Genomic DNA, 25,116 nt, shown 5'->3' on the forward strand with positions numbered 1-25,116 from the left:
CTGGCCTAGGAGTTTCTCAGGAGCAGGGACCCTGGGTCCAAAGGAAGCGCTCTACTCCCGGCACTGCTTTCTTGGTGATATGAGGTCCCTATGTCTCTCTGCTTGCTTCTCTCTTATATCTCAAAAAAGATTGGTTTAAGACACAACCTAATCTTGTAGAGTGAATCCGGCCTCATTAACATAACTGCTGTGAATTCCACCTCATTAACGTAGTCATAGAGGTACGATTTACAACACATAGGAAAATCACGTGAGATGACAAAATAGCAGACAGTCACACAATACTGGGAATCATGGACCAGCCAAGTTGACAGATATTTTGGGGGGACACAATTCAATCTATGAGAGTTGTAAAACCCATCCAAAGAGCATTTGAGAAGCTAGGTGTTTATAGGCAATGTTAGGTTAAGATTTCTCAGGGACAAAACTGGTTAATGTACAACAAGGCTGTAAACTGTAATCTTTGACATCTTTTCCATCATATGGAAATCACTTGTATCTCTACCAGACAAAAAGCTACCAAGTACAAGTTAAGTCTGAGTCCTTTAATCAGTAGTAAACAATGAGTTGAGGTAAGTGTATTCCTTAGATCAGGAATTAGCAATTTTTTTTCTGGAAATGATCAGATAGTAAATATCTTAGTTCTTGTGGGTCATACAATCTCTGTTGCAGCTACTCAACACTGCAATTATAGCACAAAAACAACCACAGAAAATACATAAAGACTGAGCATGGCTGTGTTCCAAAAAAATTTTATTTACAAAATAGGTAGTAGGACAGATTTGGCCTGCAGGCAGTAGTTTGCAGACCCCTGTCCTAAATAATCCTTGGGTGATCATCTCCCTCTTATGACATTGAAAGATAACCACCACCTTGTTGGCCAATTTCTGTAGTGCCTATATAAATTTGACATGAATCAAAGATTTATTGTATAGAAAAATATTGGTGAATATTGTTTGTAATTGGGTAGATAAAGGCTTTCTAAAGCATTCATATAATTGCTATGAGAATATAAGCACATTAAAACACCAGCTGTGGTTTTTCAGTCATCAGGTTGGCAAAGATTTAAAAGAATTTTAAATAACATATTTAGAATTTCAAAACAACTGGTATGAGCATGCATATGAGAAAATGGACAATTTCATTACTGATGGTGGGAATTTAAATTGGAGTAACATTTATGGAAATCAGTTTGATAAAATATATTTTGGTTTTCTGAGGGCATAGCCTTTTCACTCACCAACTCCTCTTCTTAAAAGTTAGCATAATCAATTGGTCTCAACCCACCTGGATCAAAGGAGAATGAAGAACACCAAGGTCACAAGATAATTATGAGCCTGAGACAGAAAGGGCCACATGAACTAGAGACTTACATCATCCTGAGACCAGAAGAACTAGATGGTGCCCGGCCACAACCGATGACTGCCCTGACAGGGAACACAACAGAGAACCCCTGAGGGAGCAGGAGAGCAGTGGGATGCAGACCCCAAATTCTCATAAAAAGACCAGACTTAATGGTCTGACTAAGACTAGAAGAATCCCGGTGGTCATGGTCCCCAAACCTTCTGTTGGCCTAGGACAGGAATCATTCCCGAAGACAACTCATCAGACATGGATTGGACTGGACAATGGGTTGGAGAGAGATGCTGATGAGGAGTGAGCTCCTTGTATCAGGTGGATACTTGAGACTATGTTGGCATCTCCTGTCTAGAGGGGAGATGGGAGGGTAGGGGGGTTAGAAACTGGCAAAATGGTCATGAAAGGAGAGACTGGAAGGAGGGAGCGGGCTGACTTATTAGGGGTGAGTAAGTGGGAGTATGTAGTAAGGCGTATATAAGTTTATATGTGAGAGACTGATTTGTAAACTTTCACTTAAAGCACAATAAAATTATTTTTTTAAAAGTTTGCATAATAAATTAGCTAGAGAAAAGAGAAACATGAGTATACAAGAATGTTTACTGCAATATTTATAATAGTGAAAAATAAAGTTATTCAAATAACAATAGAATAATTTTTATATAATGAAGTTAAATACAGTGAAAATTGGGTGGGACAAAGTAAAGGGCTAAATGAGGCTACCTGTATACAGGCATCTTGGGCAAAGTACAGTGTTCACCAGAACAAGTCTTGCACACTTGCTTGGAGCAGTAAGGGCAGGTACCTGTGCAGGCTCAGGGATGTTTCCTGAGTCCTCCTTGGAGCCACAGTGGCAGGAGAGGTGGGATGGAATAAGGAAACTTGCAGACAAGCCGTTTTGGAAACGAGGCTTTCAATATATCAGGACAAATGAGAATGTGAGTAACAAATCACCCTGTAGCTGCTAATCTTAGTTAGCTAAAGAGAACTAAAGCCAAATTCATCACAAAAATATCTGTGAGTATGGGGCTTTCCAGTAAGTAAAGTAAGTAAGGGAGGCAGGTAGGCAGGAGTGAAAATTGCTGCCCAGAGGAGAGTATTGGTGAGAAAATGGTCAAAGACAATAGACTGAAATTCAAGTGCAGCCATGCTAGGTCACTCCTCTGACTCCATTCCCTCTTCTCCCACTATCCATTCAAAGAACAAGTAACAAAAAACCACCAGCATGGGACCTATGTAAAGGTAATATAAGAAAAAAGGAGGAAAGCGACATGAAAACAAAAGCGAGATGAAGAACACACACCAGAAAAGTTGCTAACAATTTTCCATCAAATGAAATTAAAGATAATATGATTTCTCAGAGGGAAAAATAAAGTGTTCAAAGAAGAGATAGAAGCCTCAAAGGATAAATGATAAGCAATAGAAAGACAAGAAAACTGAGTTGGCAGAGCTTAGAAAAAAGTAGAAGAAAAATATGTGAGCATACAAAAATGAATATTACATCGAGAACATCAGAAAAAGAAAAGATGCCTTCAAAATGCTTTCAGGAGCATGAAGAATAAAGTTGGAAATGAAATGGAAAATAACAGAGTATAAAAAGATAAGAGAGAGAATGATAATAGTAGAGTCAGAATAAGGAAGTCCAAAATAAGCATAATTGGTATTTCTGAAGAGAACATGACAAATGGAACAGGGCAAAAAAATGAAAATTCCAATGCTAGGACATTATACTAAAATAAAGACAAACTTGAATTTACAGGTTGAAAGAGCATATGATTTCAGGAAAAGTTGATACTGATTGCTTAGCACTGAAATAAATGCAGTCTTAATGGACTTCAAAGGTAATGAAAAAATTTTATGGGCCTCCAGACAAAAAATCAAGTCACGTATTGGAGAAAAATTCATTCTTTTGTTAGACTTCCTGATGGCATTCTCCAGTGCTAGAAGATAACTGGGCACCGTCTACAACGTCCTTAGGGGGCAAAAAAAATATGACCCTACAATTTTAAATCCAGACAAAGTAATATTCAGTTATAAAAGCCACAGCTAGATATTTTCATTTATGCAAAGAAGAGCACAGGAAATACAGTTCCAAGAGTCTCTTCCTGAAAAAATTTAAGAGGTTGAAATCCAGCCAACCAAGTGATGAACGAAGAAGACATGATAAACAAGACTAGTATTGAATGCATAAAAAACAGGAAGCCTGTGATTTTAGAAACAACCATAAGCTTTATATTGTAAATGATAACAATAATGCTAGTTCCCCACGCTCCCAAGTCTGAAAGGGGCGACATATTGGTATGTGTCTGCATGGGCAATGAGTTTTGCTACAGAAAAAGAACATTGTGCTTGGGGAATCTATCCCTTTTATATGGAGTGGTATCAAGCCTCACCTCTCCAGGTTGTTTGGTGCAAACACAAGCCTGATCAATGAACTGGGTAAAGAGAGGTGAGGAACTTCCCTTGTGATGTACACAGTAAGCCTATGCAAGCAGTGCTCATGGCAGATTGCCTTCTGCCAACAGGTATCTTTGGATTCGCACAGTATTTTAATTTTAATGTGTGAAATTTATCAATCTTCCATTTTGATTTGTGCTTTAAGAGTTTTGTTTAAAAATCTCTATCTACTTCATATTATGATCTCCTCCTGTATTTTCTTTAACTCATCTTGTATTTATGGTCTTATACATCCATCTGGCATTTATTTTTGTGTGTAGTGTAATGCCATTTATGTGTAAACAATCATCTCAGCGCTGTTTTTCCCCCATGTTGTCATGCTGCCTCTATGTTACATCAAGTTTCCATACGTACCTGAGTCTGTTTCTGAGTTCATGATTTTGTCCCACTGATCTGTTTGATCTGTTTGTCAATTTCTGCACCAGTATCGCACTGTCTCAATTTCTATAGTTTCATAAAACCCAGTGCCGTCGAGTCGATTCTGACTCATAGCGACCCTACAGGACAGAGTAGAACTGCCCTATAGTTTCATAATACACTTTAATGTCTGAGAGGGCAAGCCCTCAGTCTTGTTCTCCTTGGGCTTGTCTATTCTTTACCCACTGTTTTTCCATATAAATTTTAAGAGCAGCTTATCAATTCTATGAAAAATTTGGTATAGATTTTGATTGCAGTTGCTTTAATTTAGGGATCAATCTGTGGGAATTATACAAGTAACAGAATTCAAAAGAAAGTGGCTTAAATAACAAGGGCATTTATTATCTTACATGATGAGAAGTCTGGAGGAGGTGATTCTGGGGATAGTTTAGCAGCCTGATGATGTAATCAAGGACCCAGGTTCTGTCCATTTTCCTCTGCTTGTCTCAGTGACTGGCTTTCAACGTCTGACTTTTTCTCTCAATGTCTGGGAGGCTGGCACAGCTCCAGGCAGCATGTCATCAAATAACTGTGTCCCAGGAGAGGAAGAAAGAGAAACTTCTTTTCATATATCTTTCCTTTCTTCTGAGAAGAAAGTATTTTCCAAAAGCCCCTGGCAGCTTTTTCCCTCAAGGCTCATTGGTCAAGACTGGGATGTTGTTCAAACCTTTTATATTTTTAAGACTTTTTTGTTCTCCATCTGTTACCGGAGAATGGCCTCGGTTCTTGTCTTCGGTGTAGGAAAGAATTCAAACACTGAGACAAATAGTGCCAAGTGAAAAAAAAAACCAGTGCCAAGTGAGCAGAGGTTTATTAGCAAGCAGAGGGTTTTTTTTTTTTTAGAGGGTTAGTAGTAAAAGTACACTTGACTAGGAAGCGTCAAGCGGGCTACTCAGGCAGAGAAAGAATCTGAGTGCCCCATAGTCGTTTTCTTAGGGTTTTATACTCCTTTTTTCTCTTGATCTGTCTCTATTAACATTTAAAACCCAGGACAAGACCGCTCCACGAAGACTATTTTCTTGGCTTAAGGTTTAATTACCGAGTTAGAGATCTTATCAAATTAGGGACTTTATCAAGTTAAGGGATTTATCAAATCAAAGACCCCTGTAAAGATCATTTCCTTGGGTTAAAGTTTAACTATGTAGGGACCATCTTATTGAGGAATGTCACCACCTCCTGTCTCTTCCTTTGTTGGGATTGTCTTATTGAGGAATGTCACCATCCCCTCTCTTCCTCTTCCCCTTCCCGAGTGCAAGCTCTCCCCCTCCCCCTTACACATCTGTCATTTTCTGATAGAAGTATGTTCAAGTCTTCAGTGTAAATGAGATCACTATCTCCTTGTAACTCTGTAGGTTGTGGATTTAGCTTCTCATATTAGTATTAATTGTTTATGTTTTTTTGAATTTGGGATTGCAGCTCATTTTGATGGGATGATTTTTTGTTAGTCTGTGCCATTGTTTTCTTATTTCTTCCTTGTCCTCATCCCTCCCTGTCTAACAGTATGCACAGCTCCCTGGCCCCTAGTGCAGAGCCAGGTCTTAAAATAGTGGCTCGAGTCTCCTGCTGTGTGGTAACATTACACTAAGCTAGAGACAGCTTGATTCAGTTTCTGGGGTTACCTGTCTCAATGGAACACATTTAGTCCCCAGGACGCAATAGAAGCTGAAATTCCAGCCATAGCTTCCTGCCTGTTTCTGGACTTGTGGCACTGTGATTTCAGGCCGATGCCTTTAGAGGTCTTTTTTTTTTTCCTCCCATCCCTCTTCCCCTTTCTCTTTCCTTGTCCTTTTAAACTCTTGAAGTCTTTTTGGTTTTTTCTTTCTGTGTTTTATCAATGTTTGCTCTGTATTTTGAAGCGAGCAGGTATGTCAAAGCATGAACTTACAGCACATCTCCACTGGCATCCCATATGGTACTTTTATAATCAGGAAAAAATTAAAAATGTCACTTCAGGGAAAAAATGCTCAAACTTTCCTTCCTCCAAAAAGAACTTTGGCTTCTTGTCTCTATTTTATGTGAATCATTCCTGGAAACAAAAACTTCTAGGTATTTTTGTGATTCTAATACTTTAAAAAAAAATGTTACTACCAAGGTGTAGTATTTTCATGGCTTTGCTAAATTTTAGAGAAAAAACATTTGTCATAGATTGAATTATGTCCCCCCCTCCAAAATGTATGTATCAGTTGAGCTGGGCCGTGATTCCCAGTATTGTGTGATTTTCCCATATGTTGTAAATCCTGCCTGTATGATGTTAATCAGAGAGGATAGGCAGCAGTTGTGTTAGTGAGGCAGGACTCAGCCTACAGGATTATATTGTGTTTTGAAGCAATCTCTTGAGATATAAAAGATAGAAGCAAGCAGAGAGACAGGGGGACCTCATACCACCAAGGAAGCAGCACTGGGGAGCAGAGCATGCCCTTTGGACCTGGGGTCCCTGCTCCTGAGAAACTCCTCCACCATGGGAAGATTGAGGACAAGGACCTTCTTCCAGAGCTGACAGAGAGAGAAAGCCTTCCCCTGGAGCTGACGCCTTGACTTGGGACTTGCAGCTTACTTGACTGTGGGGAAATAAATTTCTCTTTGTTAAAGCCATCCACTTGTGGTATTTCTGTTATGGCAGCACTAGGTGACTAAGACAACATTTAAATCTAAGTGTAGAAGCTTTGATTCACCAAGATCTTAACTCAGTCTTGAGAGACTGTGTTCATGTTCTGTAAGCTGGGCATTCAGGCGTAAACTGACCAGCTTACTAAATGGATGCCAAAAATAGAAATGAAGAATTCCTTTCTAGCCTTCTTTTCCTGCCAAAATTAATATTTTACCCTCTTTTGCGTCTCTTAAGTATTTCAATTTTATGTGACTTTGCCAATGGTATTTTCCACTAGACTGAAAAAAAAAAAAAAAAAAAGATTGCTCCATAGCTAGTTGCTGTCAACATTAGTAAATATTTAGTCCTTTGAACTGAATTTTTCCTTGTTAATGTTATCCCACTCCATGAATCCGTCTAAGCAATTCCTATCATTTCTCTTAGTTTCTTTCCAGCTCATGTATTTACTATTATCTTTATTTCTTTCTGTGCTTAGTCAAGTAGAGCAAATGTAGACATTTTAATCCTATGTCCCAAGGCACTGTCTAAGCCCCAGCGTTTGCACTGTTTTCCTTTCATGGATCGTCCTGATGGCTGGCAGTTACTGTGTTGTCTAGGACTCTACTGAGCACTTCACAGCTAAGCTTATAAATGTGAACCTAGTTTCTGGAGTTCATAGAGCAAGCTAGCTAGGATGCTTGTTTTCTAATACATGCCTTAGCATCTTGGTTCTTACATAATGTACATACAATTAGGTCATTGAACTACATGATCTTCCTGAACCCAACACTTGAGAGGAAGAGGTGGGGTGACCATCAATCTGATTGTTGTCCAGCAGCCTTTGATTCAATCCCCTCCGTCCTCCTGGAAGGGAAAAATTGCTGCAGGCTTTCCTTCCTATTTCACTTCCTTTCCATTTCCCCAACTTTTTTCTTTTTTTCTCCCTGTAAGGAAGCCAACTTAAATTTGATTTAATTTTTGTCCCAAGTGCTTTTTCTGTAGTGCAAAATGCAAGGTATCAAAAGAAACTGTAATGATTACCCAGACGGTCATTGTGTTTTATAAATTATTAACCATGAACATATATTTTAATATATTAACCCAACCCACTTTATTAATAAATATATATTAATATAACTTAACTCACATCATTAATCATTTACATATATGTTAATTACATGTATGTATGGAAACCCTGGTAATGTAGTGGATAAGTGCTATGGCTGCTAACCTTAAGGTTGGCAGTTCGAATCCACCAGGTGCTTCTTGGAAACTCTATGGGGCAGTTCTACTCTGTTCTATAGGGTCGCTATGAGTCGGAATCAACTCAATGGCAGTGCGTTTGGGTTTTGGTTTTATGTATATGTATGTAGACATCTCCATCACATCCTGCCCTAAATCTTCATCACCTCTGGTATTTCCGATTTTAGTTAATAGAATCGTCATCATTTAGTAAGTAACTCAAGCTAAAAAACACAGAGTAGTTTTTAAGTCTTCTTCACCATCTACATTCTAAGTCTTGTTGATTCTATGTCTGAAACATCGTTTCTGGGTCCTCCAGTAAACCTCTTCTGCCACTGTCTTGACTCTGTCTATGCTAATCTCTGAACTAGATAATTTCCTCCTGACTCATTTGCTTGCAGACAGAGCATTCTCCCTTCCAATCAACACAATAATGTTTCTAGTTATCTTTTTAAAAGACCCATCTGCCCATTCCATGTTCAAAACTTTTGGTAGCTATCTGTTGCCTACGCATTAAAGTTCAAACTGCCTATCATTCAAGGCCTACCACCTCTGGCCCTAATGTGTCTTTTGGTTCTACTTTCTGGTCCACTAGTTCCTTCTATCCCTTTCTTCCACCCAGGGCCGGATTAAGGCATGTGAGGGCCCTAAACACTGATAATCTGTGGTGCATTCTCTTCTGCTTACTCATTCATTCAAACGGGATATGTGAATTAGATATATACATATATATGTTATATGTGTATGTCTTAGCTATCCATGATGTGACTTCTTTTTAAATATGTGACTATAATATTTTTTTTATAATATTAGTGATTGAATGCAAAAGTGGTGTATGCTCTTATAAATTCTTCAATGATTTCATCACAAGTTAGCTGCCAAACAAACTCTACTTCCATATATAATGAGGATAATGAATTGAGTCTTTCTTGAATCATTGCTGTGCACTTACTTTTCCTTGTGTCCTGTATGCCTTACATCTATGGACCTTTACTTTGAACTACTGGCGCCCCTATTTTATTGATGGCCTAAGCATGTGTTTACCTTGCTTATTGGGTAATCTGTCCCTGTTTCCACTTGTACCCCACCACACATGCTCAGCCTGTGAGTGTGTTGTTGGCCTCTGTATCTTTGCACATATTGTCCCACTGAAAGACAAAATGCACTGGACAATTAAAAAAAAAACTGGACAATTAAAGAGATTATATTTAGGCAATAGGGAGAATATTCATTAATGAGGAATGTGTGAAAGAAAAGGAAGGGGGCCTGAGGTTTTACAGAAGCAGGTAGACAAGGCAGTTATAGGCCAGTCTATGGGAATCATGAGGAAGGAAGGAGACGGGTCTCTTCTTAGAGTATGAGAAGATGAACTGGTCCTCTGTGGTTAACCAATTCCAGAACCCAAAATGGTTGAAGGATTTGTTTACCATTGCTGTTTTCCTGAAGCAGAGGGGCTCAGGTAAAGTTTAGCATTGTCATATCCGTACTGGCTATTCTGTGTGCACGAGTACATGCACACAAGCAAACACACACACACACACACACACACACACTCACCAGCTGTTGTCTCCCTTTTTTCTTGCTCAGCTGATCTCTACATTCTTTACCATGGGCTTTTTTGCCCTCTGGCTTTTGGTTGGGTTTGGCTAACAGGAAAAAAAAAAAAGGGCAGAAGAAAATTAGAGAGCTGGAGGAGAGCGAGGTTGGGGGTGGTTATTTCCTCTGTTTATTCTTTGCTACCTCTAGCAGTGGCTGTGACTGAATTCTTCCAAGATCCCTCTATACAGCTCTAACTTCTGCTAGGTTCCAGTAACACTGTTTCTTCCCTTTCTCTATTCCTTCTTTCCTCCCTCTTTACTGTGTTCCTTCATACCTAGAGGTCTTAATGGTTTTCCAGTGTAGCTTGTCTCTAGGTGCCTTTCCTTTCCTTCCTTGTTTCTCTTAACCCTGCCCACACCTGTGTAGCTAGGCCTCTTATTGAATTATGTTCATTTAGACCCTTTTGAGTGTGTGTTCTGTTTCCTGCAAAAATTTATTTAATTCCTCAGCCTGGAAAGCATTCCCCACTTCTTGGTTTGAAGCAGGCCGGCTCATCCTTTAAGATAGAGTTCATACAAAGCCTTCCTGAACACCTTCTTCTGTGTACTTGTAGCATTTTGAACATATATTATCTCGTAATTATATATTTGTGAACTGTTTTGCCCTCTGTACTATGTTATGAGTTCCTCAAAGGCAGTATATGATTTATGCCCTTTGGTATTTCCAGAGACTATAATAATGCCTGGTGCAATAAGTATGTGGTAAATGTTGATTGAGCGAACAAATAATTAGAATAAATTATCCATTGGCAGAAGTGAGATGAATAACTAGTTTATCAAGAAAGATGATAGTGGATAATTATTTAATTCATTCATTTGCTCTTATAGAAAAATAGGGATTCAGAAAACAAAACAACCAAAAACAGTGATTACTTAGTAGATCATTCCCATTTTCTTTTTGGTGGCAGGAATATCTATTTGAACATAGTTTTGTTTTTTAAGTTGTTTTTAAATTAAAAGAACAGAGAGAAACTAGACCAACTAGTGCTTGACAAATATCCAAATCAAAAAGACTTCTGTCCATGGAGCTTTTCCAAAGGACAGGCAAAGGCAAACGGAGGATATTTTGTTTACTTCACTGTGGCATGTGTACTGCTTTCCCCAGGGCGTGATAACCAGCGCTGATCCACAGTGAAGGGAACTTAGAACCGCTTGTTCCTTGACCTATAAGCCATTTCTATTCTGTCCTTTACAAAATTGTGTTTTTACTTAGTGTGAGTGTGCATGTTTGTTTATTTAACTGATGCTCATTTAGAATTAGAGAGTAAATAAAAAAAGTTAATGAAACTAAAAATCATAGGATTGGTCCACATCAATAAAGCATACATTTTATTATCTTTTATTTTTGCTTTTACCTGCTTTTTAGTTGGTCATAATCTATCCAGTGGCACTCTATATATCTCATCAAATTATATAAAAATATTTTAGTGGTTGTTGCTGTCTTATTTTTTAACCCAGATGTCCGACTATGAACAAATTTCTACTTGAATGCATTGTACTTTCAATAAGTTCTTTTTAAAAATATAAATCAGTTGATGCTTTGAGGGGTAGCCAAAGGCTTGCCTGCCTAGAATTTGCTTTTAAAAGATAAACTTTTGAGAGTGAAAAGAGACGCTATTAATAATTGTCCCAGGGCCTCCATATTGTCCCAGAATAACAGGCTTAATTAAAGTGGGACTCTCTGATGTCAACTGGAACATATAGTAATATGCATGTTCTCAAGTATACCCCCCACCACTTGCCTCAATGCCTAAAATTTCTGTTGTCATGATGTTGCCTTAGATTAAGAGATTATGACACCAGAAATCCTTTTTTTCCTGAAATATGAATAAGTTATATGGGAGTATTAATATATTCCTCAATCATCAACCATTAACACTTCAGCAGAAAATAACTAGTTGATCGGGCCCAGAGAAGGTTCTAGGGCAGGAGTCTCTAAACTTCATCTGTAAAGGGCCGGGTAGTAAATACTTTAGTCTTCGTGGGGCATATGGTCTCTGTTACAACTGTGCAACTCTGCTCTTGAGGTGAAAAACAGTCACAGATAATATGTAAATGAATTAATGTGGCTGTGTAACAATAAAACTTTGTTTACAGAAACACCTCTCTGGCTGGATTTGGCCTGGGACCATCTTTTGTCCACCTCTGCTCTAGAGAAATGGGAGCCAGGAAGATTAGTCTACATATCCATGCCATCCATGTGCCAAAGGGCAGTTCTTAAAATACCTAACTCTTGAGCAAATAGAAAGTGAGCATGTATCAAAGATTTATTTAACTCATTAATAAGGGAAACCAGCAAGGGTGGTATAGCAGGCACTGAAAGAGTGCTGGAATAAGATTGCTAGATTAAAAAAAAAAAATGATTATTATCCTCCAGGACGATAAAATTGTCACTATTGGGCTTATTTTCTTTCTACTGCACAGAAATCACTTGCATCCGTACCCGTAAACAAAACCCTTTGCCTTGGAGTCGATTCTGACTCATAGCCACCCTACAGGACAGAGTAGAGCTCTGGGTTTCCAAGGAGCGACTGGTGGATTTGAACTGCCAACCTTTTGGTTAGCAGCTGAACGCTTAACCACTGCACCGCCAGGGCTCCTTTGCATCTGTAGTTGGATAAAATGTATTTGTCTTGCTATAGGACAAAAATCATTTGTATTGCTAAATTAAGTGAAACCAAGTGTTCTTAGTAATATCAGAGAGTTTAATTTTATCTATCAGATCAGGAAACTAAAGAAAATATCTGACTTGATTTCCAAATGCAGAAATAATTAATAGTTTATTAACAATTTGATTGATTTTATGCAAAGCTGAGTGTTTTACTTCAAGTTACTTGCAGTCTTATTCTGCAAATATATATAAAGTGCTCCTACTTTTATCCTGTTACAGTTTTAACTTTAAGACTTATTTAGCGTATAGTTTGAGGGATTTATTATTTGGTAATAACAAATAGTCTCTTCACAGTTTGCTGACCTTGTGAGACTCAAGTATATTTTAGCTGAATCAAGATTTCTAAGTGATTGGTTTCTGTTTAAGTCTTCAGGATAGGTGTTCCAGTTACTTTTGCTGTATAACAAATAAGCCCAAAACTTAGAGGCTTAAACCAACTATGTTATTGTGCTCATAGTGCCTATGCATCAGGAAACTGGAGAGGGCACAGCAGGGATGGCTTATCTCTGCCCAGGATATCTGGGGCCTTGGTTGGGAAATCTGGAAGATTGGGGGTGACCTGATGGTTAGGAACTGGACTCATCTGAAGGCTTGTTCAGTCAAACCTGGTACCTGAGCCAGGCTTCTGGGCTGGGCTGGCTTAAAAAGTGGGACTGCTGACCAGAACACCTACTTGTGCCCTCTATGTGTGATTTGACTCCCTTTCAACGTGGTGGTCCCAGGGCAGTTAGACTTCTTACATGGCTCCAGGGACAAGTATTCCAACAAAGTGGATGCCGCATTGCCTTTCATGACAGTCTCGGAAGGCACAGAACAACTTTTCCATCTATTGCATTGGTCAAAGCATGGCATCTCAGGGCTTCAGGGACAAGTATTCCAATGGCCAAGGTAGAAACTGCATTGGCTTTCATGACAGTCTCGGTAGGCACAGAACACCTCTTCCATTTATTGTATTGGCCAAAGCAATTGGAATCTGACTTGATTCAAGAAGAGGGGACATAGACCCTACCTCTTGGTAGGAGAGTGCAGGATCACATTGTAGAAAAGACTGTGGGATAGGAGATGTTGTTGTGGCCATCTATGGAAAATAAAATTTGCCACAATGATTCTTAGTTCACATTAGAATATTAAATGAAATATGTTCTATGGTTTTGTCAAGGATATTTCCTTATAGTTGAACAGTTGTCATTTAGCTAGTCCCACACAATTTCTTTGTGATAGACTTTTCTTTCTTTCTTTTTCCTAATGTTGCATTTTTAGTGTAGGCTCATTACCTCACGGATGAAACTTTTTATATTTAATCTATTCCCTGTTCCCAAGTCATTTTCTCAGGTATCCGTAATACCCTGTAAATGGTTAATTTAAAAGGCTTTTGAAACATGATTGCATCTGGCGGAGGCAAATATAAATGTCAACCTTGGAAGCATCCAGTGACATTCAGATATATTCCTTTCAGCACAGGGGACTTGTTTTTCTAGCGTGTAGCATATCTTGTCAAAAGAGAGCCAGAAGGAGGCCCTTTCCACTCAACATTTTTAGTGTCATTGAAAGTGCTGGCATTTTAGAGTCAAGCAGAATTAATCCTATTTGCCCCATTTAGTTGTGTAACACTGAGCAATTTTTTAAAAAATTGTGGACTAATTTCCTCATCTGTACACTGAGGATCAAAAATCCCTACTTTATACCACTGTAATAAGGAAATTAAAAAATTTAAGAAACTCCTGATATAAGGCCTGGCTTAGTAGTAGCTAATAATAAGAAAAGGAGCTCTGGTAGTACCATGCTTAAGTACTCAGCTGCTAATCAAAAGGTCAGCAGTTTGAACCCACCAGCCACTCTGTGGGAGGAAAAGTGGCAGTCTGCTTCTCTAAAGATTGCCAGCCTCGGAAACCTTAAGGGGCAGTTCTACTTGTCCCATAGGGTTACTATGCGTTGAAATTGACTCGGCAGCAAAGGGTTAATAATAAGAAAAACAAGTAGGAAATGAGGAGGAGGGCTATGAAAGCTCCTGAGAGGAACAAGCAGCTAAATACTGAGGGCCTATAAGAGTCGGAAACGACTTGATGGCACTAGTTTTTTGTTTTTTGTTTTTTTTTTTATGAGGACTGCAGAGGACTCTGCCCACTGTCGTCCCTTGGTTCAGACCTGGTGGAATCTAAACAAAAGTGTAACTCATTGCAAACTTTCTTTTCTCTCTTTTCCTAGCTTGCTCTTCTCTCTCCTTTACTTTTTTCTTGATTTTCTCCTCTTGCCTTTTTTCTCTACCTCTATTATCTTTTTTTTATTATTATCTATTCATTCTCATCACCCCTATATAACTCAGCGTCGAGTTCAGCTGCGTATTACAGAAAAATCCGAAATAATAAAGGCTTAAACAAGATAGAGATTTATTTCTCAAACATACTAGAAGTCCACAGGCATTCAGTCTAGGGATAATATGGTGGCTCTTCAGTTCTCAAGAACCCAACTAGCATCTTGGTTTCTATCTTGTTCCTCTTCTATCCTTTACACATTGATGTATGGCTCCAGCCATCCTTCAGGCTCCAGCCATCACAATTGTATTATAGGCAGCAGGACACAGGAAAGATCAAAAAAGAGCATATAAATACTAGCCTGCTGCCACCTTTAAGTAGACTCCGTGGAAGTCCCATACTACACTTCTGTTTAATAGTGTTTACATTGAGTAGAACTTAATATATGACCATACCTAGCTGTAAGAAAGGTGAGGGAAATGATCTTTCATCCTGCACAGCAATATGGCCAGCTAAAAATTGGAGTTCTGTTACTAAGAAAGAGACAGTGGATGTTGGGGTAGCGATGTGCTGTTTTTGTCAAAACTCCTGTTGCCTTTTCGTACTCCTATTTTATCTTTGTAAACTCATAGCAAAAATGCCCTTCCCACCCAAGAAGTGAACAGAAGAAGTGAAAAAGATGGGGACTTATATAATAGAATGCAAATATATAAGCTCATATAATTTAAAATAATTTAGTGTTAAATATTAAGAGGGCCACATGGGGGCTGTCATTAGCAGCAAAAAGTGAATCCCAGAGAAGGACTTGTATTCACTCCGACAGCAGTGAGGAACTGAGGAGGCACAAAACACTGGGAGCCAGTTATGAAGAGCTAAAAGCAGTTTTTTAATGATAAGCGTAGAAGAATGGAGAAAAAGAAACAGGAGGAATGGAACTTGGGGAGTAGATTTCTGGACATGCTGACAGAGAAGGGCAACTCAGACATGGGAACTGAGTCAGAATCTGAGTATTGAAAATCCCGAGAATGTTCATCAGTGGTTTCCTGTGGGCAGATATGGAATTAGAGTGATGGGGGGAGAAGCAACTCCTGTCTGGGTAATGAGGCAGAAGCCCACCAAGATAGCAGGTGGTAAGGAAATAAAGCAAATAAAAAAGAGCACCTAGGACTCATTCAGAAGAAGTCCTTGCTCTTTTCAAGACCAAAGAGGAACAAAATAGAACTTAAAATGTGAAAACGTAGTAGAAGATTATGAGAATGAGGTATTTGAAAGTGGTTCTCAACCGTTGCTATGCATCTGAATTACCTGGGAGAGATTTTTAAAAGGTAGATGCTGAGGGCCCACCACTAGAGAGTCTAATTCAGGTGACCTAGATTGTGGCTCCAGTGTCAGTAATTTTTAAAAAACTTCTATAACACTGGTCTAGAAAAAAACTGGAGAAGAAGTGACTTTAGAGGATTTCTTAAGGCTTTTACTCCCTTCTCAAATGAATACCATGAGACTGAATGTCTGTATTTCTGAACTATATTTACATTTTCTGTGCCAATAAATTCCATTTCAATGCAATAAAACTTGGGTCAGGTTCTTGCACTGAGTGTGCTGGCTTCATTGGACAGGGTGAGGGAGGAAGTGTCCACACTGGGATGATTGTTGAAGAAGGTGCCTTCCTCTTCTTTATGCTTTGAGTGGTGGCAGCAAAATGTTCACCTGGGAGCAATGATGAGCCAGGGATGCTAACTTTAGGAGCTTGGGATTGAAGAAGGGCATCCTTTTTGAGGGTTGGTGTCTTAGTTTCCTAGAGCTGCCATAACAAAATACCACAAAGTAGATGGCTTTAAAGACTGTAAATTTATTGTCTCACAGTCTTGGAGGCTAGGAGTCTAATTCAAGGCATTGGCAAGGCCATGCTCACTCTATCTGCTCTTGAGGAAGATCCTCCCTTGTCTTTTGCAGCTTTTGGTAGTTCCAGGTGTCTCTTGGTGTTTCTTGGCTTATACACGCATCTTCACATGGCATCTTCCCCCTGCACGACCCTTTCTCCATGCCTGTTCTCCCTTTTATAAGACCTCACTTTGAAGGAATTAAGACCCACTCTACTCTGGCATGACTTCATTAACTGATCACATGTTCAAAGACAAACTCTATATCCAAACAAGGTCACATTCACTGGTACAGGGGTTAAGACTTCAAAATATCTTTTGTGGGGGGCACAATTCAATTCATAACAGAAGGTGATTGAGTTGTTAAAACGGCAGTTAAAAAAAATTTGGATTCCAATGAGATATCCCTCTGAGTGACCACCACAGGATAGTATACTTCATTGTAAAAAAAAATATGTATTTTAAAACTTTGGCAATGTATGCTATGTAAGAAGAAAACACAGAACACAGGATAGAATTTTCTTCTTCGGTCACTTGGCATTTCCTCACTTAAAATCTCTCTTTAATCTCCAATTTTCATAATAATCATTATAAAGATACATAACATTTATTGCATTATTTTAGAACTGTGGAAAAGCTTTAATTGACCTGAATTTATTGTCTTTCTGTGTGGCAGGTGGTGAAGTTTACCAAATCCTTTGAATTGATGTCCCCAAAATGCAGCGCTGATACTGAGAACAGGTAGGGTTTGTGGGTTTCATGTTTGACTTTTGATATTCTTTGGTCCTTGGTGTTATTAGCAGTGTTGCATAATTCTTTGAAGGTAAGGGTTGAGTCTTTCTCTACATCAGCAAGTGTAACCAAATATTATTACTCTTCTGTATTTCAGGGCTTAAATACAAACTATAGTATAAAAATACATGCATATGTATCTAGCTTGTGATTCGTTTTTAAGACCAAATTTTGGAATTTATTTTACAATTAAATGTTGTTTTTAGTCCCTTATTTCCCTGAATCTTGTAACATTTAAAAAAAAAATCTCAGAATATTCTGATGATTTTTGGACCTTGTATTGAAATCTTTTATGCAAGTTAATAAGGCATGGCAACAGAGCAAACTTGTTTTCTTTTAGCCAACAGGTTTAATTTCTCTGCATACCAAACATTTGACTGAAAGTGCTAACAAAGTAAATTTTTAGATATTTCCTAACTCTGCAGATAGCCTAACTTTTTTACTTATTCCAGCCTTCTCTTTTTCATTTTCCCATTTGTTTTCTAATATTTGACTAATAACATCCCCTTATAAAAAATAGTGAGTTCCTAAGAATTCAATTTTTGACCCTGTTGGCATTTCTGAGGCTATAACCGGGTAAAAGTGAAAGTTAGGGACAACCAGCAAATTTCTGTTAGCTTTGCACTGCCCCAAATAAGAAGCGCTGGCTGCTATAAGAATGGATTCCCTTTACTTTTGTTGCCTCTGGAGAAGGGCTAAAAAATAGTGAAATTGACCAAAATGCAGAGATATGGAGAAAGACAGGTAAAATACTTGGGACAACCTGATGATGATGACAATGATGAAATTACTGATATTAATGCTAAATATATGAGCAGCTTCCATTCATTGAAGGCTAAGTGTGCCAGGTACTGTGCTAAATGCGTTATATGCATTTAATTCTCTGTGAAATAGCCATCCTTCCCCCCTGCATGATGGTGGAGAAAATCAAGGTTCAGCAAGCTTATGTAACTTGTTCAAGGCCCTGCAGCCAATAAGTTGTAGCCATATCCAAGGGCAAGATCATATAGATAAGACTTTCCCAACCTCTGGACTTTGGCCCCATTGCCGCCCACAATTTAAAATCTGGTAGTTGATCTCATATAGGGAATATCTCTTGGATTAATGTTTCCCAAATCTGGCTGACCTTCAGAATCAGCTTGGAGAACTTGGTAAAAACTAAATTCTTGGTATCCACATTGACAGATTCTGATTCTTTATGTTGAAAGTGAGTTCTTAAATATGTACATATTCAAAAGGCTCCCCAAGTTATACCTGTATCAGTACGTAATATGCAAGGATAATTTGATTTTATGTATCTATTATTGCCTGTGAGTTCAGGAAATAGAAATCAGTAAATTAAAATGGACATTTAGTTACTGTTTATCAAGGGCATCATATTTATAAGAGGCCTTTTCTACATACTGTATAATTTCATTTATAGGATATTCTTGAAAAGGCAAAATTATAGGAACAGAAAATAGATCAGTATTTGTCAAGGGCTGGAGATAGGGAAAAGGGCTGGCTACAAAGGGGCGCAGGGGAATTTTGGAGTGTGATGGAACTGTTCTGTATTTTGGTTGTGGTAGTGGTTATACAACTGTATACATTTGTCAAAACTTGCAAAACTATTCACAGGAAAAGGATAATATTTGCTGTATATGAGTTATACTTTAAAATGTGAAAAAAGTGGCCTTTTAGAAGTGGTTTTTATGTACATATCTACCTCTAATGTCAGCTAATGTATACCTAACAAAGATATTTAGGCATAGAGAGTTATTAGTCACAAACTCAGCAATTTTCCTAAGTACGATGCTGTAAAATAGCTATATATATAACTATATAAGTGTATATGTATATATATATATACATACACACACACACCAAAAAAAAAAACCCTATAGGACAGAGGAGAACTGCCCCATAGAGTTTCCAATATTCAGCTGATTAACTGTGTCTGTCAGTTTGTCGTACTGTGGGGGCTGTGTGTTGCTGTGATGCTGGAAGCTATGCCACCAGTATTCAGATACCAGCAGGATCACCCAGGGAGGACAGGTTTCAGCTGAGCTTCCAGATTAAGACAGACTAGGAAGAAGGACGTGGCAGTCTACTCCTGAAAAGCATTAGCCAGTGAAAACCTTATGAATAGCAGCAGAATATTGTCTGATATAGTGCTGGAAGATGAGCCCCCCAGGTTGGAAGGCACTCAAAAGATGACTGGGGAAGAGCTGCCTCCTCAAAGTAGAGCCGACCTTAATGACGTGGATGGAGTAAAGCTTCTGGGACCTTCATTTGCTGATGTGGCACGACTTAAAATGAGAAGAAACAGCTGCAAATATCCATTAATAACAGGAACCTGGAATGTACGAAGTATGAATCTAGGAAAATTAGAAATCATCAAAAATGAAATGGAACGGATAAACATCGATATCCTAGGCATTAGTGAACTGAAATGGATTGGTGTTGGCCATTTTGAATCGGACAATCATATATAGTCTACTATGGTGGGAGTGACAACTTGAAGAGGAATGGTGTTACATTCATTGTCAAAAAGAACATTTCAAGATCTATCCTGAAGTACAATGCTGTCAGTGATAGGATAATATCTATACGCCTACAAGGAAGACCAGTTAATACGACTATTATTCAAATTTATGCACCAACCACTAGGGCCAAAGATGAAGAAATAGAAGATTTTTATCAGCTGTTGCAGTCTGAAATTGATCAAACATGCAATCAAGATGCATTGATAATTACTGGTGATTTTAATGGGAAAGTTGGAAACAAAGAAGAAGGATCAGTAATTGGAAAATATGGCCTTGGTGATAGAAACAATGCCAGAGATCGAATGATAGAATTTTGCAAGACCAACGACTTCTTCATTGCAAATACCTTCTTTCACCAACATAAATTGTGACTATACACATGGACCTCACCAGATGGAACACACAGAAATCAAATTGACTACATCTGTGGAAAGAGACAATGGAAAAGCTCAATATCATCAGTCAGAACAAGGCCAGGGGCCGACTGTGGAACAAGCCATCAATTGCTCATATACAAGTTCAAGCTGAAACTGAAGAAAATCTGAGCAAATCCACGAGAGCCAAAATATGACCTTGAGTATATCCCACCTGAATTTAGAGACCATCTGAAGAATAAATTTGATTCATCGAACACTGGTGACTGAAGACCGGATGAGTTGTGGAATGATATCAAGGACATCATCCATGAAGAAAGCAAAAAGTCATGGAAAAGACAGGAAAGAAAGAAAAGACCAAGATGGATGTCGGAGGAGACTCTGAAACTTGCTCTTGAACATCGAGCAGCTAAAGCAAAAAGAAGGATTGATGAAGTAAAAGAACTGAACAGAAGCTTTCAAAGGGCGACTCAGGAAGACAAAGTAAAGTATTATAATGACATGTCCAAAGAGCTGGAAATGGAAAACCAAAAGGGAAGAACACGCTCGGTGTTTCTCAAACTGAAAGAACTGAAGAAAAAATTCAAGCCTCAAGTTGCAGTAGTGAAGGATTCTATGGGGAAAATATTAAATGACGCAGGAAGCATCAAAAGTAGATGGAAGGAATACACACAGTCATTATATCAAAAAGAATTAGTCGATGTTCAACCATTTCAAGAGGTAGCATATGATCAGGAACCGATGGTACCGAAGGAAGAAGTCCAAGCTGCTCTGAAGGCATTGATGAAAAACAAGGCTCCAGGAATTGATGGAATATCAATTGAGATGTTTCAACAAACAGATGCAGTGCTGGAGGTGCTCACTTGTCTATGCCAAGAAATATGGAAGACAGCTTCCTGGCCAACTGACTGGAAGAGATCCATATTTATGCCTATTCCCAAGAAAGGTGATCCAACCGAATGTGGAAATTACAGAACAATATCATTAATATTACACGCAAGCAAAATTTTGCTGAAGATCATCAAAAACAGCTGTAGCAATATATTGACAGGAAACTGCCAGAAATTCAGGCTGGTTTCAGAAGAGGACGTGGAACCAGGGATATCATTGCTGATGTCAGATGGATCCTGGCTGAAAGCAGAGAATACCAGAAGGATGTTTACCTGTGTTTTATTGACTATGCAAAGGCATTCGACTGCGTGGATCACAACAAATTGTGGATAACATTGCAAAGAATGGGAATTCCAGAACACTTAATTGTGCTCCTGAGGAACCTTTACACAGACCAAGAGGCAGTTGTTTGGACAGAACAAGGGGATACTGATTAGTTTAAAGTCAGGAAAGGTGTGAGTCAGGGTTGTATTCTTTCACCATACCTATCCAGTCTGTATGCTGAACAAATAATATGAGAAGCTGGACTATATGAAAAAGAATGGGGCATCAGGATTGGAGGAAGACTCATTAACAACCTGCATTATGCAGATGACACAACCTTGCTTGCTGAAAGTGAAGAGAATTTGAACCACTTACTAATGAAGATCAAAGACCACAGCCTTCAGTTTGGATTGCACCTCAACATAAAACAAAAATCCTCTCAACTGGACCAATGAGCAACATCATGATAAACAGAGAAAAGATTGAATTTGTCAAGGATTTCATTTTTCTTGGATCCACAATCCATAGCCATGGAAGCAGCAGTCAAGAAATCAAAAGAGGCATTGCATTGGGTAGATCTGCTGCAATGGACCTCTTTAAAGTGTTGAAGAGCAAAGATGTCACCATGAAGACTAAGGTGCGCCTGACCCAAGCCATGGTATTTTCAATCGCATCATATGTATGTGAAAGCTGGACAATGAATAAGGAAGATCGAAGAAGAATTGATGCCTTTGAATTGTGGTGTTGGCGAAGAATATTGAATATACCATGGACTGCCAGAAAAACAAACAAATCTGTCTTGGAAGAAGTATAACCAGAATGCTTCTTAGAAGCAAGGATGTCGAGACTGCGTCTTACATACTTTGGACATGTTGTCAGGAGGGATCAGTCTCTGGAGAAGCATATCATGCTTGGCAAAGTACAGGGTCAGTGGAGGGGAAGACCCTCGATGAGGTGGATTGACACAGTGGCTGCAACAATGGGCTCAAGCATAACAATGATTGTGGGGTTGGTGCAGGACGGGGCAGTGTTTCTTTCTGTTGTGCATAGGCTTGCTATGAGTGGGAACCAACTCAACGCCATCTAACAACGACAACAGCTGAGTAACTAGCCATGACCTCATATAAGTCATATTTCTCATATATTAAGAGAAAAAGCTTTATGGGTTTATTAAAATCTCAACTTTTGAAATTCTAATTCTTCAGTGTTCTTTTTATACAGCTGAATGTGTTCCTATGGTCAGAGCAGAGTTAAATACTTCTGGCCTTTTGAAGATTTTTAATAGTGAAAGAATTTCCATGTCACAACTAAATGACCCAAGGCCCAGGCTGCCCTTGGCAAACTTTCTGATAATAAAAAAAAGAAAGGAAGAGAAAAAGGTCAGGTTTTCTTTAAAGAGACATTTAAAAAGTGCCTTTGAACTTTGACATTATGATAGTCCTCTCCATCATTTTACTTATGGCCTTTAAATTAATGTAGAATGTACATTCATCTCAGAAGATCTTTCCTCTTGTAGATGTGAGATCCTTCAGTCATCTATTGGAAGTTAAAGGAATAAAGACAAGTGACTCTAACACTGACTTGGTCAGTGGCCATGGAAGAGACATTGAAACAGGCTATGAGTCTACAAATCACAGCCAACTCTCAACACATCATAAGTCTTTCCTTTAACCTTTCATCACTTAACATCTTTGCTATAAATAATGTCCATTAAACACTTTAGTCCTCTGGATATCATTTACAAGAGGTATATTAGAATAGCTTTTTAAAGAGAATTTCTATGGCTTCATGAAACAAGGTTTCAGGGTACAATTTCAATTTCGATGAAGTCTGTTTTGGTGCTTGCCCATTTTTATAGACAGTCCTTGAAGATTAAAAAAATTTTTTTTTGTAAATTTCCAACTCATCATTTCTGCATATTGTCTTGCGCTGCTAACTCCTTTGTCGTAGATAGTCTCCTTTTGGCCTCCATGCAAGTAATACTAACCAATTCAAGAGCTGGAAATGCTTTCACTCATTCCTCTCCTCATCTGGGATATCCTTGATAGCACCTCCAGTAATAAGATTCTCACTGTTTGTTGTGATGGACTTCTTTCATTGATGTTGTTGTGTTCTGTTGAGTCGATTCCTACTCATAGCAACCCTATGTGACAGAGTAGAACTGCCCCATAGGGTTTTCTAGGCTGTAATCATCAGTATTAGAGGAAGACTTAATAACCTGGATTATGTGGATGACACAACCTTGCTTGCTGAAAGCGAAGAGGACTTGAAGCACTTAGTGATAAAGATCAAAAACTACAGCCTTCAGTATGGATTACACCTCAACATAAAGAAAATAAAAATCCTCAGAACTGGACTCATAAGTAACAGCATGATAAATGGAGAAAATATTGAAGTTGTCAAGGAGTTTATTTTACTTAGATCCTCAATCAATGCTCACAGAGGCAGCGGTCAAGAAATCAAATCACATATTTCATTGGGCAAATCTGCTGCAAAAGACCACTTTCAAATGTTAAAAAGAAAAGATGTAACTTTGAAGACTAAGGTCTCCAAGCCATAGTATTTTCAATCATCTCATATGCATGTGAAAGCTGGACTGAAGTATTTAAATTATGGTGTTGATGAATAATATCGAATATACCACAGACTGCTGGAACAATGAACAAATCTGCCTTGGAAGATGTATAGCCAGAATCCTCCTTAGAAGAGCGGATGGCAAAACTTCATCTCAGGTACTTTGGACATGTTATCAGGAGGGACCAGTCCCTGGAGAAGGACATGATGCTTGGTAAAATAAAAGATCAGTGAAAAAGAGGGAGACCCTCAACCAGATGGATCGGCACAGTGGTTGCAACAATGGACTCAAATATAGCAACAATTGTGAGGATGGCACAGGACTGGGCAGTGTTTTGTTCTGTTGTACATAGGGTCACTATGAGTCAGAACTGACTTGACGGTATCTAACAACAACAAATCTTTACAGGTACGTATCACCAAGTCTTTTCTCCCACAGAGTGGCTGGTGGGTTCCAGCCTCTGACCTTTCATTTAACAACCGAGTGCTTAACCATTGCACCACCAGGGCTCCTTCTTTCATTGATAGGTAGTTTTATTATTAGAAAGACATTTTTGTTGTTGTCGTTGAACTACAGTCCTATAACTTCCACTTTTTCTAATTTGTTTTATTCCTTCATTCGGCAGTCATATATTGAGTGCCTACCCTTTGTTGCATACTCTTCTAGGTAATGGGGTTACAAAGATCTTAAAAAAAAAAATCAGTGGTCTTTGCCCTCAATGATTTCAAAGCCAATGAACAAGGGTGGAAGCAGGTTAAGAATATGTATGTAACCTAGATTTTATCAGGCATCTGGACTATGGCTATAAAAAGAGTCACATTAACAGTGATAATTCACATCTGGCTGCTTGGTCATTTCTCCCTTATAGTGGAAGAAGACTCCGAGCCCCTTGCAAAATCCATCCTTGAAGTATTTCTTGGAGTCCCAAAGATTTTTAAAAATTCTCCCTTTTTTGCCGACTCATTTATTCCAAGCTTGTTGCAGTAAAGTCAATTACGACTCATAGAGCTCCTATAGGACAGAGTAGAACTGCCCCATAGAGTTTCCAAGGAGCACCTCATGGATTCAAACTGCCGAGCTTTTGGTTAGCGGCTGTAGCACTTGACCGCTATGCCAGCAGGGTTTCCTTCTTCAGAGTACTCACCCACACATAAATCCTCACCTTTGGACATGGCAGAGCAGCATCTGCTAGGTATGGGCTTCCTTGCCCACTCCAAAATTCCCATGGGCATAAC

The 25,116-nt window shown here is 38.7% G+C and overlaps 1 protein-coding gene across 1 annotated transcript in view; it reads left to right on the plus strand.

Moving 5' to 3' along the window:
• Positions 1–25,116, plus strand: part of PDE11A (phosphodiesterase 11A) — a 453,992-nt gene that overhangs the window by 202,784 nt on the left and 226,092 nt on the right. Inside the window, exon 5 of the mRNA XM_003405971.4 lies at positions 17,137–17,201. Coding sequence (XP_003406019.1) covers positions 17,137–17,201 — 65 coding nt within the window. The remainder of the gene's footprint in view (positions 1–17,136; positions 17,202–25,116) is intronic.

The sequence above is a fragment of the Loxodonta africana genome, chromosome 6 (genome assembly GCF_030014295.1).
Source record: "Loxodonta africana isolate mLoxAfr1 chromosome 6, mLoxAfr1.hap2, whole genome shotgun sequence".
Taxonomy (NCBI): domain Eukaryota; kingdom Metazoa; phylum Chordata; class Mammalia; order Proboscidea; family Elephantidae; genus Loxodonta; species Loxodonta africana.